The sequence below is a fragment of the Chenopodium quinoa genome, unplaced genomic scaffold, assembly GCF_001683475.1.
Source record: "Chenopodium quinoa cultivar QQ74 unplaced genomic scaffold, ASM168347v1, whole genome shotgun sequence".
Taxonomy (NCBI): Eukaryota; Viridiplantae; Streptophyta; class Magnoliopsida; order Caryophyllales; family Amaranthaceae; genus Chenopodium; species Chenopodium quinoa.
The window spans coordinates 1,180,997-1,202,231 of record NW_018742987.1 but is presented as its reverse complement, the minus strand read 5'-3'; the positions used below and the strand labels follow the sequence as shown (position 1 = coordinate 1,202,231).

Here is a 21,235-nt window from a genome sequence, read left to right as displayed (position 1 = left end):
CCGAAAATTTTACCGTGTTCCCTAATACCACCCGGGAGTCCTATTGGGTGGGTGGAACCATCCAATTTTCCTTTAAACGACCAATTTACCGGTTTACAACTTGCACCGATTTCATTAACTCAAGCCTGCCACAAACATTTATGACTACAAATAATTATTATATATGGGTCCAAACTACATTATATGACCACGAAATATATTCCCTCGAATTTCTAGACTTTTAGACATCGACCCTGAAAACTCTAAAATTTCATAAAAAGCGTGGATATTAGCCTTCAATTTTTGAATTTTTTGACTTTTTTTCGCCCAGAAATAAAAATTGCCGAAATATTTACCATGGTCCCTAATACCCTCCGGGAGTCCAATTTGGTATGTGGAACCATCCAATTTGCCTTTAAATGGCCAATTTACCGATTTACAACTTACACCGATTTCATTAATTCAAGCATACCACAAACATTTATGACAACATATAATGATTATATAAGGTTCCAAACGGAAATATATGACCCCGAGATGTGTCCCCTAAAATCTCAGGTCTTTTCGTCAACGGACCCCGAAACCTCCAAAATTTCTCAAAAAGCGTGGATATTAGACTTCAATTTTTGAATTTTATTCACCTGAAAATAAAAATTGACGAAACTTTTACCATGGTCCCTAATACCCTCCGAGAGTCCAATTGGGTGGGTGGAACCATACAATTTTCTTTAAACAACCAATTTACCGATTTACAACCTGCCACGAACATTTACGACAACAAATCATGAACATATATTGATCCAACGGCATTATATGACCCCGAGATATATCCCCTAGAATTTTAAGACTTTTCGACATCGGGCCCCGAAACCTCAAAAATTTCTCAAAAAGTGTGGATATTGCCTTTAATTTTGGAATTTTTTGACTTATTTTCGCCCGGAAATAAAAATTGTCGAATTGTTTACCATAGTCCTTAATACCCACCGGGAGTCCTATTGGGTGGATGGAAACATCCAATTTGCCTGTAAACGGCTAATTTATTGGTATACATCTTACACCGATTTCATTAACCAGGCCTACCACGAACATTTATGACAACATATAAGGATTATATATGATTCCAAATGGTATTATATGACCTCGAGATGTATCTCTTAAATTTTCGAGACTTTTCGACACCGGGTCTTGAAATCTCCAAAATTGCTGAAAAAGCGTGGATATTAGCCTTCAATTTTGAAATTTTTTGACTTTTTCTCGCCCGAAAATAAAAATTGACGAAATGTTTACCATGGTCACTAATACCCTTCGAGAGTCCAATTGGGTGGGTGGAACCATCCAATTTTCCTTTAAACGACCAATTTACCAATTTACAACTTGCAACGATTTCATTAAATCAAACCTACCACGAACATTTATCGCATCATATAATGATCATATATGCTTCCAAACGTCATTATATGACCCCGAGATGTATTCCCTAAAATTTCAAGACTTTTCGAAACCGTGACCCGAAACCTCCAAAATTTCTCAAAAAGCATGGATATAAGCCTTCAATTTTTGAATTTTTTTGACTTTTTTTCACCCGAAAATAAAAATTGCCAAAATTTTTACAATGGTTCCTAATACCCTCCAGGAGTTCAATTGGATGGGTTGAAATATCTAATTTGCCTTTAAACGACCAATTTACCGGTTTACAACATGCACCGATTTCATTAAATCAAGCCTACCAAGAACATTTATAACAACATATACTGACAATAAATGGTTCCAAATGGCATTATATGACGCCGAGATGTATCCCCTAAAATTTAAAGGTTTTTCGACACCGGACCTCGAAACCTGCAAAATTTCTCAAAATAGTGGATCTTAGCCTTCAAGTTTTGAATTTTTTTGACTTTTTTCGCTTGAAAACAAAAATTCCCGAAATGTTTACCATGGTCAATAATTCCCTCCGAGAGTCCAATTGGGTGGGTGGAACCATCCAATTTGCCTTTAAACAACCAATTTACCGGTATACAAATTGCACCGATTTCATTAATTCAAGCCTACCACGAACATATATGACAACATATAATGATCATATATGGTTCCAAATGGCATTATATGACCCCATATGTAATCCCTAAAATCTCAAGACTTTTCGACACTGGGCCGCGAAATCTCTAAAATTTCTCTAAAAATGTGAACATTAACCTTCAATTTTGGAAAATTTTGACTTTTTTTCGCCTGAAAATAAAAATTGCCGGAATTTTTACCATAGTCCTTAATACCCTCCGATAGTCCAATTGGGTGGGTGGAATCATCCAATGCCTTTAAACGGCCAATTTATTACCGATTTACAACTTGCACCGATTTCATTAACTCACGCCTACCACGAACATTTATGACAACAAATAATGATCATATATAGTTCCAAACGACATTATATGACCCTGAGATGTATTCTCTAGAATCTCAAGGCTTTTTGATACTGGGCCTCGAAACCTCCTAAATTTCTAAAAAAAACGTGGATATTAGCCTTTATTTTTGGTATTTTTAGACTTTTTTCGCCAGAAATAATAATTGCCGAAATGTTTATCATGGTCCTTAATATCCTTCGGGAGTCAAATGCGGTGGGTGCAACCATCTGATTGGTCTTTAAACGACCTATTCATCGGTTTATAATTTGCAGCGATTTCATTAAATCAAGTCTTCCATGAAAATTAATGACAACATACAATGATCATATATGGTTGCAAACGTTATTATATGACCCCGAGATTTATACCCTAAAATCTCAAGGCTTTTCGACACCGTGCCCCGAAACCTCCAAAATTTATCAAAAAACGTGAATATAAGCCTTTAATTTTTAAAATTTTTGACTTTTTTTCGGCTGGAAACAAAAATTGCCGAAATTTTTACCATATTCCCTAATATCCTCCGGGAGTCCAATTGGGTGGGTTGAACTATCCAATTTGCCTTTAAACGACCAATTTATCGGTTTACAACTTGCACCGATTTCATTAAATAAAGCCTATCACGAACATTTATGACAACATATAATGATCATAAATGGCTCCAAACGGCATTATATGCCCCCGAAATGTACCCCCTAGAATTTCAAGACTTTTTGACACCGGGTCTCGAATCCTCCAAAATTTCTCAAAAAGCGTGGATATTAGCCTTCAATTTTGTAATTATTGACTTTTTTCGCCCGAAAATTGCCGAAATGTTTACCATGATTCCTAACCCCGTCTGGGAGTCTCATTGGGTGGGTGGAACCATCCGATTTGCCTTTAAACGACCAATTTACCGGTTTACAACTTGCACCGATTTGATTAACTCAAGTCTACCACGAACATTTATGACAACAAATAATGATCATATATGGTTCAAAATGGAATTATATGACCCCGAGATGTATCCCCTAAAATTTTAAGACTTTTCGACACCGGGCCCAGAAATCTACAAAATTTCTCAAATAAGTGGATTTCCCCTTTAAATCATATATGGGCTTCAATTTTGGAATATTTTTGACTTTTTTCACCCGGAAATAAAAATTGCCAAAATGTTTACCATGGTCACTAATATCCTCCGGTAGTCCAATTGGGTTGGTTGAACCATCCAATTTGCTTTTAAACGACCAATTTATTGATTTAAAACTTGCACAAATTTCATTAACTCAAGCATACTACGAACATTTATGACAACATATAATGATCATGTATGGTTCTAAACGGCATTATATGACCCCGAGATGTATTCCCTAAAATATCAAGACTTTTCTACACTAGTCCCCGAAACCTCTAAAATTTTTCAAAAAAACGTGGATTTCATTAAATCAAGCCTACAAAACTTCCAAAATTTCTCAAAAATCCTGCAATTTTGGAATATTTTTGACTTTTTTTTGCTCGGAAATAAAAATTGCCAAAATGTTTTACCATGGTCTTTAATACCCTGCGGTAGTCCAACTGGGTGTGTAGAACCATCCGATCTGCTGTTATTAACCTTATTTGTTATTGACGTGACCCAAATTCAACCCGACTTGTTATTGACCCAACCCGAATTTTACCAGACCTATTACTTACCCCACCCAAAAATTTAACCCAATTTGTTACTAACCTGACTCGAAATTAACACGACTTGTTATTGACCCGACCTAAATTAAACCTAAATTATTCCTAACCCGATTTCAAATCACCTTAAATACAATTTAGATCACCTTATTATTGTTTATCAAAGCACTTTGTCTAGGGAGACCAAGTCGGTCCAGGCCAGCAAAAGAAAGGAGCATTATCCTCAAATTTAAGAGTTAAATATAGTATATATTTGTTGTATGGTCAAAGGAGATAATTATCTTCTTAAATTATACTCCCTCCGTTTCAATTTGTTAGTCCCATATACTATTTTGGATGTTTCAAAAAGATATACCCATATTGAATGTATTCCACTTTTAACTTAGTTTTTATTTCCTATTTTATTCATATTAAATTCTGATTGGTTAGATTAATTGATTGTGAATTAATGACATGACTCTAAGTAAAGAAATTACTCCCTTGATTTATGCAAATATGACTAAAACTTTCCTAAAAAAAATTAAATAAGGCAAAACTATTTATGAATTATTTTTTAATTTAATGTTAGATTCCAAATATTTTTCTTATTTTATGTGATTGATTCCATATGGGACTATCATATTGAAACGGAGGGAGTAGATTGTAGTTCCCTAGTATATTGTCATATATATTATAATCAAAGGAAATAATTAGCTTGATAAAAATGATAATTATCCATTTATATTTAGTTGAACCTGACCCGCATAGGTTATAAAATTAATCCGAATTGACCCGACCTGTTTACCCGAATTGACAGCTCTACATACTGGACAACCTCGATCAATTTGTTGTTCACATATGTGTCTACTCTTTTTAACTGTACGAAATTTACAGGGTTAAGTTTCAATTACTAATGTTAACCTCGCTACTCGTACGTGTTTACAACTCTTGTCACAACTTATTACAAACTCGGGCCACACACAACCGTGTTCCTACCAAAGTAGCCACTTTTAAGATCCCAAATTACCAATATTAACAACTAATAAATACTTGTATGTCAATAAGACAACATGAATTCCTCTTTGTATACCACGTCTTGTGTTCTATCCACACAACAATCCTCTTTCCTCGCCACTTGTCTTCCCTCTTACTCTCATCCTTTTACAACCCAGAAAACTCTAATCTTTATCATTTCTTCATCCCAAAAAAACCTCTCAAAATTTCACATCTTTTTCTTAATCTTAACAATGTCAGGTGGAGTTGGTCCAACCTGTGATATAACCTTCCCAAAACAAGAACAAACCCTTGAAACACCCCCAAATTTAACATCAAAAAACCCCAAAAAAACTGGCAAAATTTTCTTCTTAACTTTACGCCAGTTAAACTGTTTAGTCATAATGATTGTATTAGCTGCTAGTGGTATGGTTAGTCTTGAAGATTTTGGTGTTTTTATTTTCTCTGCTATTTACATGTTCTTTCTCTCCAAATTTGCCTTCCCTACTCAAATATTTACCACCCAACAAAAACCCGTTTTTGACCCGAATAGCAAGATTCTTGGGTTATACATCCTCTTTGCCGCGGTTATCGGGTTGTTTTTACCCATATTGTACATTTCACATGGTATATTAGAGGGTGATAAAGAAGGGATCAAAGCAGCTGTTCCTCATGTCTTTTTACTAGCAAGTCAGGTGTTTATGGAAGGTGTTTCGGTTTCGGATCGGTTTTCGTTGCCTATTCGGGTTTTTATACCCGTATTTTTCAATTCGTGTAGGTTGATCACTCTGAAAAAGTGGCTTATGGAGGAGATTATGAAGGGTGGTGAAGGTTGGAATGGTGGGTCTTATGCTAGGTTGTGGGTTGGAAGAGCTCTTGCTATTGCTAATGTTACATTGTGGTCTTATAATTTGTTTGGGTTTTTGTTGCCTGTTTATCTTCCAAGATCATTTAAGAAATATTACTCTGGTAATGGTTCAACTACTACTTCCAAGGAGGAGTGAGTGAGAGATATCAAAAACTGACTCGACTTGACTCGAAATTTGGCGGGTTTTGTGATTAGCCCTTCCGGTGTGGTATATGTAATGTGTTGTATAGTTTTTTGCAAGCTGATAATTTGTATCATACTACAAGTAGCAGAATCATATTGGCATAATGGAGAAATTAGACTGCTAATTTGTATGTGTAGTTTTATGCAAATTTTAGTTACTCATATTTTGATCTCACTCATTCCAAAATATAATAAACTTGGAATGAAATTATCCATTGAGGTGCATATTAAAGATACTTTATTGACAAATTTATAGCTAAATACTACGTAGTATAACTCATGATCGATCTGTTCGACAAGATGGCTAATTTTTTTCCGGATATATGTAAAGACAATGGTACAAATAAAAATCTAAAAATGGAAAGATAGATTTACAGTCGATTTTCTGGTGTGTGTTAAAACATTTGCTAGTTCGAACGGATACAGAAAGCATTGCATTCAACAAGAAACTCACGAACTTGTATAAAAAAATAAAAAATAAATAGAAAGGACACTTAAAATCCAGGGGAAAAATGTGCAAACAACAAATCTATGAGCCTATGGTGTAACTGAAGGTATACAAATGTTCATAACCAAGTTATTTCCCAACCTCAACAATATACAAACTTTTGCAACTAATAGCCTAATCGCCCATTTTCCATCGCTTAAGCATGGCAAATACAGCGTGCAAGATATAAATATATGCACACGCTTAGGACGAACAGCTAACCCACAGAGAGGGAGCTCAGCCTCCCTCATGTCATTATTATCTTTGTTGTAAACCTGGTCACATAGATGAACTGTTTCAGCCAGAAGCCCAGAAAGGACATGTCAAGACACAATCATATCCCTCAAAAACACTACAACGGCTAACCTGTATATCTTTGTGTAGAGCCATTGCCACTTGCAGATATGGGGGTAAGTCGTTTTCCTTGGCCCAAAGAAAGAATCTCTTGCATTCTTTCAGGCCAATCTGAATTTAATCTCCGAGCAAAGTCCTCTACCTCCCTATAGTAAAAGCGTACACAAGAAATAAGATCAGGTCATTGTGTTTGAAAAGTAAACTATCATGAATGAATACTTCTACATGAAACAAATGTTTGAGTAGCATTTGATGCAGATTATTCTGTTGGTGCAATGCTCATCTGCACATCTAAAATTTGAAAAAACAGTGGGATGCCCCAGCAGCTTAATTTCCTTTTCCGGTTCAAGATCCTATTCTTTCTCCTGAATTCATCTGATCGTACCCTACTGCTGCTAATTTATCTAGGCTCGTCAATAAAACTTGAAGAAAACAGGACCCAACTTATCTGCAGAACTTCAATTGTAACTTGTAAAGTTGTATGTCATAATGTTAATGTTTGTTGTTTTTTCTTAGAAAAGAAATATATATCATCGGAAACATGTTTCTTTCTATCATGTTTTAAAAAATGTTATAGTTCTTTCTAGCGTTCAGAAAATCATACTACTTAAACAATTTTTTTAAAAAAAAATCATAGAAATTTTGATGGCTGGATGTTCCTTCTGAGGCCAATCAGGGAATCCTATCATCTTGTTTGACCATTTGAATCAATGGTAGAATTATTGATGGAAGAATTTGCATAATTGCATGTAATAAAATGTTGCTGGAAGAATTTATTTGTGGTTGAATAATACTGGATAATTTCCCAGGTAATAGGATGTTCCCAGCAAAACCCCTTAACAATTTTTTTAAGAAAAAATATTTTAGTTTTACCCTAAAACTTCTATTTACTTAGGTCAATAGAATCATATTCTGATATTTTGTATAGCAAAATGAGTGTAGCATTTAAGTAAAAAGGTTGGTCATGGATGCATGCCAAAAGTTCCCACAAACCTGTCAAGTTCTTCCTTCATTGCTGGATCCAGCTCATCATCAATATCAGCCTCATCAAATTCAAGCTTAGGTGAAAAAGAGCTCAAAGGATCCACCGAACTAGGACCAGAATCCAACACCATTCCATCATTAGCTTTGCCATTTTCATTGATATGGGATATACCATTAGCCACCTGATTATCACAAGCAAACAAGTATACGTTGTTAAGAGTGTAGGACAGATAGAAATGAGTAGAAGAAAAGGGAGGTCAGTAACCTTGTGGTCTCCATTTTCACTGTTTGAGGACACTTTAGAGTGTGTTTTCTTCCGACGATTTTTCTTTTTGCTTTTATTAGTTTTAGCTCCTTTTGAATCTGCGAGGCAAAACCCAGATAAAGATTGTAGACTAAAGTTAAATCAAGGTGAGCTCAGAAGACATTATACAAAACCCAAAACATAACACACATTTTAAATTCCAGAATTCTTTCAAACTGCAGGTACAGCTTAATGGAGGAGCTTCATAAGAATCATAACCAATGTAATCTACAAAATTTGACCAACAATGTGGCATAGTAATTACGACAATATAAACTTTGAAATACACACTTTCTTTACTCTTAGGATATACGAAGTACTAAAGGAGGGGTGGAGGGAAGAAGATCGCAAAGGAGGCTCAAATCCAGATTTCATCCAGCAAGTGAAAAGCTCTATTATATTTTACAATATCACCAGTTAGGGAGGTGAAAAAAGAAAAATATAATCTACTTATCATGGAGAACAGAAATCTATCTTGAGAAGGTGACAACGTAAGGATGTCATTTCAACAGGGAGGTCACTCGGTCAGATGCTAATGTTACTCTTCCCATCCCCACCTTAAATTTTCATCCCCATCTCCACCTCGCTAAGTGCAAAACTAAATCCATACCCGCCCCATTACCCAATTGGTATCCTTCCTTTTCTAATACCCACATTAGACATTACCCACTTCAACACCTATTTTATATGCTCTTATGTTCACCTTGCATGTCAAATAAGTTCTAATTTCAACACAAACATTTACTAAACCTAAAAACATAATAGCTTAATATAATTCAATGACCAAAGTTATATACTTGTTTTTAATCCATAATAATTTTGAAAAGTATTGTTTTTAACATGAAATAATAATAAATTTAAAACTAGTAGAATTCGGAGTGGGAAAGAATGGAGCAGGGCGGGTACATCCTAGATCCCAACCCGCCTCGCGACCCATAGCGGGTACATTTTCTATCCCATCTCCACTTACCTCGGCGGATGGACGTCAGGTCTCACCCCATTGACATCTCTAGTTACAAGACTGTTAAACCTTGGTTTTCAAGACAATTTTAATTGAGGATGTTATTATAGCACAAGGTATATGGAGAAGTGATAAAAATTAGCTAGAAAAACCTTATGGAGGCTACGGGGCAATGGTTGGAATGATTTCCTACCAACGGGAAGAAAATTTAGTTCAAAATTTAGTAGAAAAGCTATCAAGTCAAGCCCCAAATAAGGTAAAAGATAGCCACAAAACCTAGGTAGCATCGACACTTTAAACAAGTGATACATTAACATATGTACACATTATAGCTCCCAAAACCTACATTCATTTGCGAATTTTTTTTTCAAGTGCCCCGATTTTTGGATACATATGGCAATATGAAACATCAACCAATAATAGATTTAATTATCAACAAGTATGAATTACGAAAAACTTGAAATTTAAAAACTATATAGTGAGACAATTCTGATAAGACCCTACACGACTATTTATTTCTTATGCCAAATTGAAGGCAAAGTAGCCTTACTGCCACGATACACTGAGATTCAACCCTATGGCGCTTGGATTCGTCCCTCCCACCACTCTATTCCTTAAAAACACCTATATTTTGGAAAATGAGGTTACCAGTGCATCTTATATGCTTATAAATGCTAAGAACGGGATGAAGACAAGTCACAAAGTCTAAGTGTTGGGCTGTTGGATAGTGCAAGGGGGCTTGTGACAAGTGCACAAGACATGTGAACCTAGGACAAGGCATACAAAAAAATAGTTTTGTCATTTGAAGGTATGTCGTCTTTGCCTTAAGACATGATGATCAAGGATGAATAAGATGGTTCCGGGCACTATTCATGACTCCAAAGGCCCTTTGGGAACCCATGGAAGCACCTAGATACATAACCTCACCACGTGAAAAAATGTTTAATGGAAGCCAAATTTGAAGCCTATAACACACGAAATTGGAGCAATTAAGGAGGTGTCGGGACCCTGTGTCAGAATTTCAAGGAATTCTACGGGATGCATCCCGAGGTCATACAATGTTATTTTGACCCATATACGACCATTAGTCGGCTACATAAAGGCCTCTTGAAAGCTTATAGCCTATACAAGAGGCGTGTATGAAAACGGGTAAATCTGATACTTTAAGGCAAATTGGATAGTTCCACCCACCCAATTGGACTCCCGGGAGGTATTAGGGACTATAGGAAACTTCTGGGAAATTTTTGTTTCGAGGTCAAAAAAAGTTGAAAATTTGGAAAAATAAAGGCTATAATTCACGCTTTTTGGGCAATTTCGGACCTGGTGTTGGAAAGTCTAGAGATATTAGGGGATGCATCCAAGGGTAATATAATGTCATTTGGAACCATATACGATCATTATATACTGTCATAAATGTCCGTGGTAGGCTTGAGTTTGTGAAATCGATGCAAATTGTAAACGGGTAAATTGACAAATTAAAGGCATATTGGACGGTTTTACCCACCCAAATGGACTTCTAGGATGTTTTAGGGTCCATGGGAAGCATCTCAGCAAATTATTTTTCCAGGTCCAAAAAAGTGAAAAAATAGTGCAGAAATTGTCTGAAATCATCACCTTGTGTCAAAGCGGAGTTTACAAACAGTGCAAAAAGTCAAACTAGAACGCTTAATTAAAAAAAATGGAGGGAGTAGTCAACAAGAGTCGCTTAGTATAGTACTGTTACTTCTTCCAGTACGTGCTATTCAATCTAAATTCTAAATTGGAGCAATTAAGGAGGTGTCGGGACCCGGTGTCAAAATTTCAGGGAATTCTACGGGATGCATCCTGAGGTCATACAATGTTATTTTGACCCATATACGACCATTAGTCAGCTACATAAAGGCCTCTTGAAATCTTATAGCCTATACAAGAGGCGTGTATGAAATCGGGTAAATCGAATACTTTAAGGCATATTGGATAGTTCCACCCACCCAATTGGACTCTCGGAAGGTATTAGAGACTATAGGAAGCTTCTGGGCAATTTTTGATTCGAGGTCAAAAAAGTTGAAAATTTGGAAACTGAAGGCTATAATTCACGCTTTTTGGGCAATTTCAGAGGTTTCAAGACCCGGTGTTGGAAAGTCTCGAGATATTAGGAGACGCATCCCAGGGTAATATAATGTCATTTGGAACCATATATAATCATTATATGTTGTCATAAATGTCCGTAATAGGTTTGACTTTGTGAAATCGGTGCAAATTGTAAACGGGTTAAATAAACAAATTAAAGGCATATTGGATGGTTTTACCCACCCAAATGGACTTCTGGAGTGTTTTAGGGTCCATAGAAAGCATCTCGGCAAATTATTTTTCCAGGCCCGAAAAAGTGAAAAATAGTGCAAAAATTGTCCGAATTCATCACCTTGTGTCAAAGTGGAGTGCACAAACAGTGCAAAAAGTCAAACTAGGACGTTAAAAAAAATTGAGGGAATAGTCAACAAGAGTCGCTTAGTATAGTACTGTTACTTCTTCCTGTACGTGCTATACAATCTAAATTCTAAACTGGAGCAATTAAGGAGGTGTCGTGACCCGGTGTCAGAATTTCAAGGAATTCTACGAGATGCATCCCGAGGTCATACAATGTTATTTTGACCCATATACGACCATTAGTCGGCTACGTAAAGGCCTCTTGAAAGCTTATAGCCTATACAAGAGGCGTGTATGAAAACGGGTAAATCGGATACTTTAAGGCAAATTGGATAGTTTCACCCAACCAATTGGACTCCCGGAAGGCATTAGGGACTATAGGAAACTTCTGAGCAATTTTTGTTTCGAGGTCAAAAAAAGTTGAAAATTTAGAAAACTGAAGGCTATAATTCACGCTTTTTGGGCAATTTCAAAGGTTTCCGGACCCGGTGTTGGAAAGTCTCGAGATATTAGGGGATACATCCCATGGTATTATAATGTCATTTGGAACCATATACGATCATTATATGCTGTCATAAATGTCCGTGGTAGGCTTGAGTTTGTGAAATCGATGCAAATTGTAAAGGATAAATTGACAAATGAAAGGCATATTGGATGGTTTTACCCACCCAAATGGACTTCCGGGATGTTTTAGGGTCCATGAGAAGCATCTCGACAAACTATTTTTCCTGGTCCGAAAATGAGAAAAATAGTGCAAAAATTGTCTGAAATCATCACCTTGTGTCAAAATCATGGTTCGAAAATGCGGTTTCGATTACGATCAGGGGAAAGGTTACGGTGTCGCGGGAACGCTTATGATGCGTTGATTGCGGACCATGTCACAGTTGTCTCGATGCAAATTTGATTTCAAGGTAGTAGAGGATTAGAGCCATTAGTGAGGTGATATGGGGGCATAATAAAAGATTTGAGCCATTAGTGGGGAGATATGGGGGAATCTTTCACTATATTTTTTGATAGAAAGTAAGTTTTGTGTGAAATAATAAATGTAACTTTCAATGCGAGGTGATTTAGGGTTGAAATGTTTGATTCGGACAAAATCGCGGGGTATTTTAATACCCCTTGTTGATGCGGATAATATCGGTTCGGTCAATTGAATTTTCTTTACAAAACGGCCCAACCAAGACGTCGCGGCCTTGTTTTTATACCATGGTAAAAATGGAGTGCACAAATAGTGCAAAAAGTCAAACTAGGACGGTTAAAATAAAAAAAAATGGAGGGAGTAGTCAACAAGGTTCGCTTAGTATAGTAATGTTATTTCTTCCAATACGTGCTATACAATCTAAATTCTAAACTGGAGCAATTAAGGAGGTGTTGGGACCCGGTGTTAGAATTTCAATGAATTCTACGGGATGCATCCCGAGGTCATACAATGTTATTATGACCCATATACGGACATTATTCGGCTACATAAAGGCCTCTTGAAAGCTTATAGCCTATACAAGAGGCCTGTATGAAAACGGGTAAATCGAATACTTTAAGGCAAATTGGATAGTTTAACCCACCCAATTGGACTCCCGGAAGGTATTAGGGACTATAGGAAGCTTCTGGGCAATTTTTGTTTCGAGCTCAAAAAAAGGTTAAAATTTGGAAAACTGAAGGCTATAATTCACGATTTTTGGGCAATTTCGGACCTGGTGTTGGAAAGTCTCGAGATATTAGGGGATGCATCCATGGTAATATAATGTCATTTGGAACCATATACGATCATTATATGCTGTCATAAATGTCCGTGGTAGGCTTGAGTCTAAGAAATCGATGCAAGTTGTAAACAGGTAAATTGACAAATTAAAGGCATATTGGATGGTTTTACCCACCCAAACGGACTTTTGGGGTGTTTTAGGGTCCATGGAAAGCATCTCGGCAAATTATTTTTCTTAGCCCGAAAAAGTGAAAAATAGTGCAAAAATTGTTCGAAATCATCACCTTGTGTCAAAGTGGAGTGCACAAATAGTGCAAAAAGTCAAACTAGGACGCTTAAAAAAAATGGAGGGAGTAGTCAACAGGATTCGCTTAGTATAGTACTGTTACTTCTTCCAGTACGTGCTATACAACCTAAATTCTAAACTGGAGCAATTAAGGAGGTGTCAGAATTTCACGGAATTCTACGAGATGCATCTTGAGGTCCTACAGTGTTATTTTGACCCATATACGACTATTAGTCTGCTACATAAAGGCCTCTTGAAAGCTTATAGCCTATATAAGAGGCGTGTATGAAAACGGGTAAATCGGATACTTTAAGGCAAATTGGATAGTTCCACCCACCCAATTGGACTCCCGGAAAGTATTAGGGACTATAGGGAACTTCTGGGCAATTTTTGTTTCGAGGTCAAAAAAAAGTTGAAAATTTGGAAAACTGAAGGCTATTCACGCTTTATAGGAATTTTTTGAGGTTTCCGGACCGAGATATTAAGGGATGCATCCGAGGGTAATATAATGTCATTTGGAACCATATACGATCATTATATGCTGTCATAAATGTCCGTGGTAGGCTTGAGTTTGTGAAATCGGTGCAAATTGTAAACAGGTAAATTGACAAATTAAAAGCATATTGGATGGTTTTACCCACCCAAATGGACTTTTGGGGTGTTTTAGGGTCCATGGGAAGCATCTCGGCAAATAATTCCAGGTTCGAAAAAAAGGAAAAATAGTGTAAAAATTGTCCGAAAACATCACCTCGTGTCAAAGTGGAGAGCACAAATAGTACAAAAAGTCAAACTAGAACGCTTAAAAAAAATAAAAATAAAAAATTGAGGGAGTAGTCAGCAGGAGTCGCTTAGTATAGTACTGTTACTTCTTCCCGTACATGCTATACAATCTAAATTCTAAACTCCAACCCCACACACCAAAAATATGCAAGGGTAAATTAGAAGAATAACTGCACTCCTACCACTTTTGGGAAACAAGATTTGTTGTGCTATGTACGACTAGTGATAAAATTTCATAATTTAAGTCCTGATCAGCTTTCAAGCAAAGGCCAAATCAGATGCAAGATTACAGTTTTGAATTGATTATTTCCCATAGGAGAAAAAAAAATCCTACAAAGACGAAATCTTTGGGCATTTGAGAAGTTAACACTTTATTTGGGTTGAAGGAAATCTCGAAGAGAAGGGAAATGGAGTGATGAATTATCTTTCATTTGAATAACAAATGAGGAAGGAAGGTAATTGGAGGGGAGAAAAATAGAAGGATTAAATTGTAAGAAATTGATGAAAACCCATCATCCCCCTCCCCTTCCCCTCCCCCTCCCTCTCCTTCCCCTCTTTTTCCTTTCCCTTTCTCTACCTAATACACTATAAAATCCAAAAATTGCTCCTTGATCCACATAAATACTAAATCTGCCCACTAATCATAAAAAAGTTTCATGCATTAGCAAGTGTCATCAGAAGTATAAGGCAAGGCCCTGTTTATTTCAACAGATCTTTACTGAACTAAAGTTACTTTTCTTGATTAAAAATGATTGTTACTAATAAACTGATTATTACTGATTTAATAGTGTAAACATGGTATGGTTTTAATGTATATATAAATTATAATGACTGAATATTTTATTACTATTTAATATAACATTACTGCATATCTTCTATTTCATTACAGTAGTAATACATTTTCATAGGACTAAACTGACAAAGCTTATCAAATGACGTATTGAGAAAACAGCCAAATTTTACTGTACGCGTACTCGAACAAAAAGAATATGTTCAAGTCAAACCTCACTTACACATAAAATCACCTAAAAGGGTTGGATAGAATCTTGCTCGTCCGTTCAAGATGAACAAGGCTCTCTCAGTTACCTAATTAAAATGCAACCCTAATCCCCCGCCAAAATAAATTGGGCAAGACTTACAGTTACCAAAGAAACTCACCAAACTCCCACATCAAGTCACTCTTATGGTCTTACCACCCAGTTATAAACAAATATTAAAGAAAGTAAGAACCAACAAAGAGAGGCAACAAATTTAATTGCAGCTCAAAATTCTCCGAGGATGCCTCTCACACATGGCAGCACCAAATAGTTTAAGGTAGATCACAAATTGTGCACTCAGTTTCCTAAGATACTTCTTCAAACCAATTAATAAGCATGCGTTATACTATATATAAACATAAGTTTCAATTTTACCGTTCTCTCCACCATTTATAAATGACAAAAGATCATCAACAGAGCGTTTATCAACATGCTCTTCTTCAACTTCAATCTGAAATACATGACAAAACACACAAAAGATATTAATGCTCAGCATGTCGAAACTGAATTTATTATCAGACATTAAGATACACATGTCATAACGCAAACAGCTTTATAAAACAAGATTCTGATCATTAATTAAAGGTGGTGACCCATGCAGCCAAATTTTGGTACTGATGAGCATCCATATTGCCATTTGTATGTAATAATTACCAGTATGCCCTGGAGCCTAGTGAAATAGAATTGTCCCACCAGGCATGATAAACATAAATCAACCCTGAGGAAGCTGAAAACAACTACGAAGACTACGAAGTATTATCTTATACAAAATTAGATACATAGTCTCTACATTTCAAATGGTTTTCAACAAAAAGCGGTGTAACGAATTAGGGATGATGGTATTATAATATTAGATTGCAGTACATCTGAAACCCCAGTCTAATCCCGGTGAAACTGTGTACCCCATATAGGCAGGAGCAAGTGAGAGACCATAGGTGTATTACATCTCTTAAATCAAAATTTTAATATCATGGTTCCTAAATCCAGCTTCCTTAACCATAGCTAGTACTTTGAAAATCATAAATAGAGTAAAAAAATAAAGACACGGACACGACAGTAGCAAGCACCTTCTTCTGTTCTCTTTCTTTTAATTCCTTCCTCTTTCTAGCATACAATCGATTCAGCAGTCGAATGCGGGGATCATCAGTCACATTTTTTAAAGGTTCCAACTTCTCTTCCTGTGATACACAAAATATTTTATGTCAACACGAAGTGAGCCACATGTTGTATACATATTTGTCTTGCTACCAACAAAAATTAACCTCTGTAAGATCATCAGGTAAATTGAATATCTCACGTATCTCCTCTGGAGTCTTTCCTTCAATTATTCGAGCAAGTGTGCGGCTTGTAAGATCAACCAAGGGTTTTAATTGAAGGCTATCTGCAGCAGATGTTAACTCGCATAATTTTTTGGTATCTAATCTGATAAACCTATCATCAAATGCCTTCCGCTCCTAAAATAAACAAAGAAGGGAAGAAAATGAGTCATATAGCCTCTAGCACAAGACATAAGATGTTCTTCATGCCTGATCATTAATATTTAATGAAACAAACAAAATGAAATCTACAAGCAACTTAACACAATATTCTTCCACAGTAAAGCACCTTAATAGAGTGGCCAGGCACTTGATGGAATCGACAATAATCCAGAATTAAACCCAGGGTTGCTGGATTAACCCGTTCTGGAAGTACAATAGCATTTAATTTGGAGGACCCCATGCCTTTTTGAAGTATTTCTCGGCATATAACGGGGCAAAACATAGCAACTTCTTCCTCAACTTGCTGAATTGACCCATCAGCAGTCTGTAACCAAACATAAGACTTCATCTGCATGAATGAAATTACAAATCAGATCCTAGGGATGACTAAAGTGTGTCACAATATATGTTTTCTTCCATCAATTTCTAAAGCCACAATAAATAATCAAGGTTGGTCTTCCATTAATTTAGAAATGGGACAAATAAAAGTTGTTTTAAAATCATCAACTACATTAATAAAATCACAAACCAACTGTAATTTAGAAAAAGCCCTTAAAGAGTAAAGGACCTACAAGTTATACTTTAAAATAGCCCATCTTTTGGCAAGCAAATGATGATATTGACAAGGCTGATCCTTAGCCAGTGCAGCACAAAGGGCCCAAATTTGATTGGGGCCTCAATCAGTAGAAAAATATAAATAATATATATACTGCAATTAATAGACATCAATAATCAATAATATAATACTAAAACAGACACATAAATGACACGTGTCACTTCCTGGTGCTGTTTTTTCCCTCCAAAACCCCCTCTCCTTTTTTAGCAAAACAAATCTTCTATTTTTGTAATATTTGTATAATACAATTATAATATATATTATTCCTAATCCTATATATTATCTTTATAATAATTATATTCCTTTTTAGTTTGTGTTCTATTTATTTAAAATAGTTACAACAGATTTTGAGACCTTTTAATTAATGGAGATTAAATTATAATTTAGAAGCTTGATATATGGTGGAGATCAAGTATAAACTAACGAAGCCAAAAAATTACAATATTAACATTTAAATTACCATTATATTTTTTTTAGGCAAAAATTACCATTATATACTTGTAAAATCTTATAAAATAATAATAATTGAGTTAGTTATCTATTAAATGTTCCTGTAATAATTTTTTTTTGTAACTTATAACTTTTTTTCCTTTAAAAAATCAATTAACTATTACTAAAGCAGGTCTTACTTACATCGATCGATTTGGACATAGTCGCTATCCTTAAAAAATTTCTCGACAATAAAATATATGATTTCAGCTTTAATTATTTTTAGTTATTCTACTTAGCTTATTTATTGGAAGTACTATAGTGTTTTTTTTTTTAACTAAATTAATTTATTAATAAAAAGTCATACAACATCTACATTGTATAGTTTTATTGGGAATAACATACTTCATTAATGTAACATAATGCATACTATTTATCAACACGACTAATAAAATATAATTTTTTTTCTCAATTGTAGTTTTAATATTTATTGCCTCATAATTGCATTTGTTAATAATTCCACATGAGTTGCTTCATTTTCATATTATATCACAAATTAATGGATGAAAAAAAGGACTATTACTACTGTGCATCGCACGGGCACTAATATAGTATATACTAAATGTGGCATAATAGTTTAGTGCTTTAAGATACGAAGTACATAACAAAAATCTCCAGTTCAAATTCCCATTGATTACCTTATTTTTCCCATTTTTTGGAAAAAGCAATTAATGCCTATTATACATTTCATTTTTTAACATAGTCCATAACTAATGCCTTTATATTTCATTTTTGGTGATTACAACATTAATATAATTTGTTCTTTGTGTGGGGATAAATCAAGGGCTTTGCTTTCTTAATTTTTTTAGAAAAAATTATAAAAATAAGCTGGGAGTATAAAAGCTTTTTTTGCGAAGCAATGATGAGTTTAGAAATTCTATTTCTTTTAAATGGTAATTTGAATGGAAGGCCAAGTTTTGTACTTCTTATTTGCACACGGCCTCCGAAAAGGTTGGGATGCCCTACAAACAAGTTATTGAACATACCTCTGATTTGACCACTGCCATTGCTCCTTCTGGCATTAGACTATACCCTTACGTGTAGCTTGATGATGAAAATAGTCTCTGGTTTCTTGTGAGAAGAAATTTAGAAAAGCAATCACCAATTTGAAATATAGTTGACTTTATTCCCCTTCACACAACAAACTTTATTATGGTTATAAAAGTCTTAATTCCTTGTTCACAACTTTCATCCACTATGTCACCTAGCCTTAAACAAGGAAAGGATGTGACCATGACACCTGACACAGTACTCCTGCAATGAGACAAGCAGGACATCAATATCAAGGTTTAGTAAGCTGGTGAATCCATGTGCATAGGTCATTCGATGGAAAAACAAAAGAAACACATGCATTGGATATGTTCTTTTCATATTACTTTCAAATAACTTCTGAAGTTCCGATATACCTTTAGTTTATGGCTTATTACCTTTATTTTACATTTTTACAAGGGTTTTTTTTTTTTTTTTTTTTGATACAAGTTTATTTAACAAGTTGGTACCTTTAGTTAGTAGTAAGTGACAAAGCTATCCTCATTCAGAGCTCCTAAACCTTGTTTTGAAGACTTGTTTAGAAGTATACTAAGATATCTTTGTTAATCAACAATTTTTTCAGAAAAACTGATATTTTTTGGTGTAGGGTGTAGTAATGAATATTATGCACACCACTTAATTTCCTCATGGCCAAATCAAGCATAACAGCCTTTTAATTACAGCCACATTTGGTCACCTATTTCCAGCCTTAAAAAAACCTGTATTTACATCTTCCAAGTTCTTAAAATTGCCAAAACGTATACCAATAAAAAATAATCCTTTTCTTTACTGTCACCTAATAGCAACATACATGTGATTATACAGTAGATGAATATTTAAGAACTACTTCAAATTACAGCAAAACAAACAATATTAAAAGAAGGTTTCATCTGGCCCTGTCATCATGAAATAATTAAGAACTATTTCTGATTACAGCAAATTGAACAATCTAAAAAAAGGTTCCATATTGCCCTATCTTCCAGTATGCACAAGTCACTAGATTTATCATCTTGTGAAGCTAAGTTCCACAACTACAAACAAAAAATTCCGATATTTGATAAGACAATGCTTTAATCTAATCAAATTTGAAAACGAGTTATGTTTCAAAAGCTCCTTCGCGTGGACACACAATCCTGCTTGCACCTTACGAATCTTCATTTCGGTATGTGACAACACCTTCCAGTTTTAAGTTTTCGGCAAGTTTCAATTTTCAGCAAATAGAGGCATGTCCCATGAAGAATATATTCTTGTCAAATTATGTTCACATTTAATGACAATAAAAAAGCTAAAACAATTCATTAATCAATTCAAAATCACACCCAAAAATGCATTTCACTTAAAGCAACGGATAGCAACAGTCTCAAGAGTAAACCCATCACCATTTTCATCAACTAAACAATCGACGATTACTAATTCAACTACCATACTTCTCAATCAACTAAATGAATCAAAATTCAACACTATAAAACACTAAAATAATAACATTTACAAATAAACACCGGCAAAGAAAAACACTAAACATCTAGAAAAACAGCTCAATTCACTTAAAAACAATCTCAACAATAACATCAACACATTGAATACAAATTCATTTTATCAATTGAACAACCAAACACTTCAAAATGGCATTTTTAAATTGATTAAAAAAAGCAATAAAATGCTCAAATTGGCGTAAATTTGCAAATTAATCAAGAAAATGATAACCCAGATACCATTAAACAAAGCTAATTAGTAAATTAAAAGCAAATTACGTTGAATAATCAATCAAATAGCGAGTAATTAGAAGAAGGAAAAAGTAGAAATGACCTTGAAATGAGCAATGGGAGATGAAGTCCGGCGAGAAGCATACGCCGGCGGCGAAGAAATGGAGGAATTGACGGCGGCGAATATGGAGTGAAGTTGGTGGCAAAGAGAGAGTGTGGGGAGGAGAGAGAAAGAGATCGAAGAAGAAATGAGGGGTAGCAAACTTGGGGAAGAATTTCAGAGGTTGAACTACTGGGTTTGTTTCTACTGTAGGTCTTATTCGTGTGTTCTATCTTGTGCAACCTCGTCCATGTGTCATAAATTGATCCCATTCGATTTTATTTGAAGTAACTCAATTCGAAATGATTTGACATATTATGCAGTAACCTGATTCATATACATCTGTATGTTTTTGTTAAAAATGTTATATTGACCTGTAATGCAATGCATAATATGAAATATTTCGTACGTAGTATGTAATAATGCTACGTAATTTGGTGACACTTACTTTGTCCTTTTAATATT

At 35.1% G+C, this 21,235-nt stretch overlaps 2 protein-coding genes across 3 annotated transcripts; one reads left to right on the top strand and one right to left on the bottom strand.

The window, feature by feature from the left end:
* Positions 1–5,410: 5,410 nt before the first annotated feature.
* LOC110729484 lies at positions 5,411–6,010 on the top strand. The gene has a single exon (XM_021909216.1). It carries the CDS (start codon positions 5,411–5,413, stop codon positions 6,008–6,010), a length of 600 nt encoding a protein of 199 aa, XP_021764908.1.
* A 393-nt stretch (positions 6,011–6,403) lies between these two features.
* On the bottom strand, positions 6,404–21,008 carry LOC110729632 (SKP1-like protein 21). 2 transcript variants are annotated; one of them, XM_021909393.1, is made up of 10 exons: positions 20,774–21,008; positions 18,925–19,192; positions 16,961–17,182; positions 16,618–16,809; positions 16,423–16,533; positions 15,731–15,806; positions 8,148–8,245; positions 7,892–8,064; positions 6,911–7,044; positions 6,404–6,819 (listed from the first exon to the last, which is right to left on the bottom strand). In XM_021909393.1, the coding sequence occupies exons 2-10, from the start codon at positions 18,958–18,960 to the stop codon at positions 6,803–6,805; spliced, it is 1,059 nt and encodes a 352-aa protein (XP_021765085.1). In that variant the 5' UTR covers positions 18,961–19,192; positions 20,774–21,008; the 3' UTR covers positions 6,404–6,802. The 2 variants fall into 2 exon arrangements, with proteins under 2 accessions (XP_021765085.1, XP_021765086.1); XM_021909394.1 differs by lacking the exon at positions 18,925–19,192.
* Positions 21,009–21,235: the final 227 nt, after the last annotated feature.

Bases quoted from the DNA above. Each gene is read 5' to 3' on its own strand.
- LOC110729484 (XM_021909216.1), top strand. From the start codon at position 5,411: ATGATTGTATTAGCTGCTAGTGGTATGGTTAGTCTTGAAGATTTTGGT.
- LOC110729632 (XM_021909393.1), bottom strand. From the start codon at position 18,960: ATGCCAGAAGGAGCAATGGCAGTGGTCAAATCAGAG. The intron at 15,807-16,422 runs GTGCTTGCTACT...CATGTATTTCAG, and splicing joins AAGAAAGAGAACAGAAGAAG to ATTGAAGTTGAAGAAGAGCA. The intron at 8,246-15,730 runs GTAAAATTGAAA...TTTGCCTCGCAG, and splicing joins TATAAATGGTGGAGAGAACG to ATTCAAAAGGAGCTAAAACT.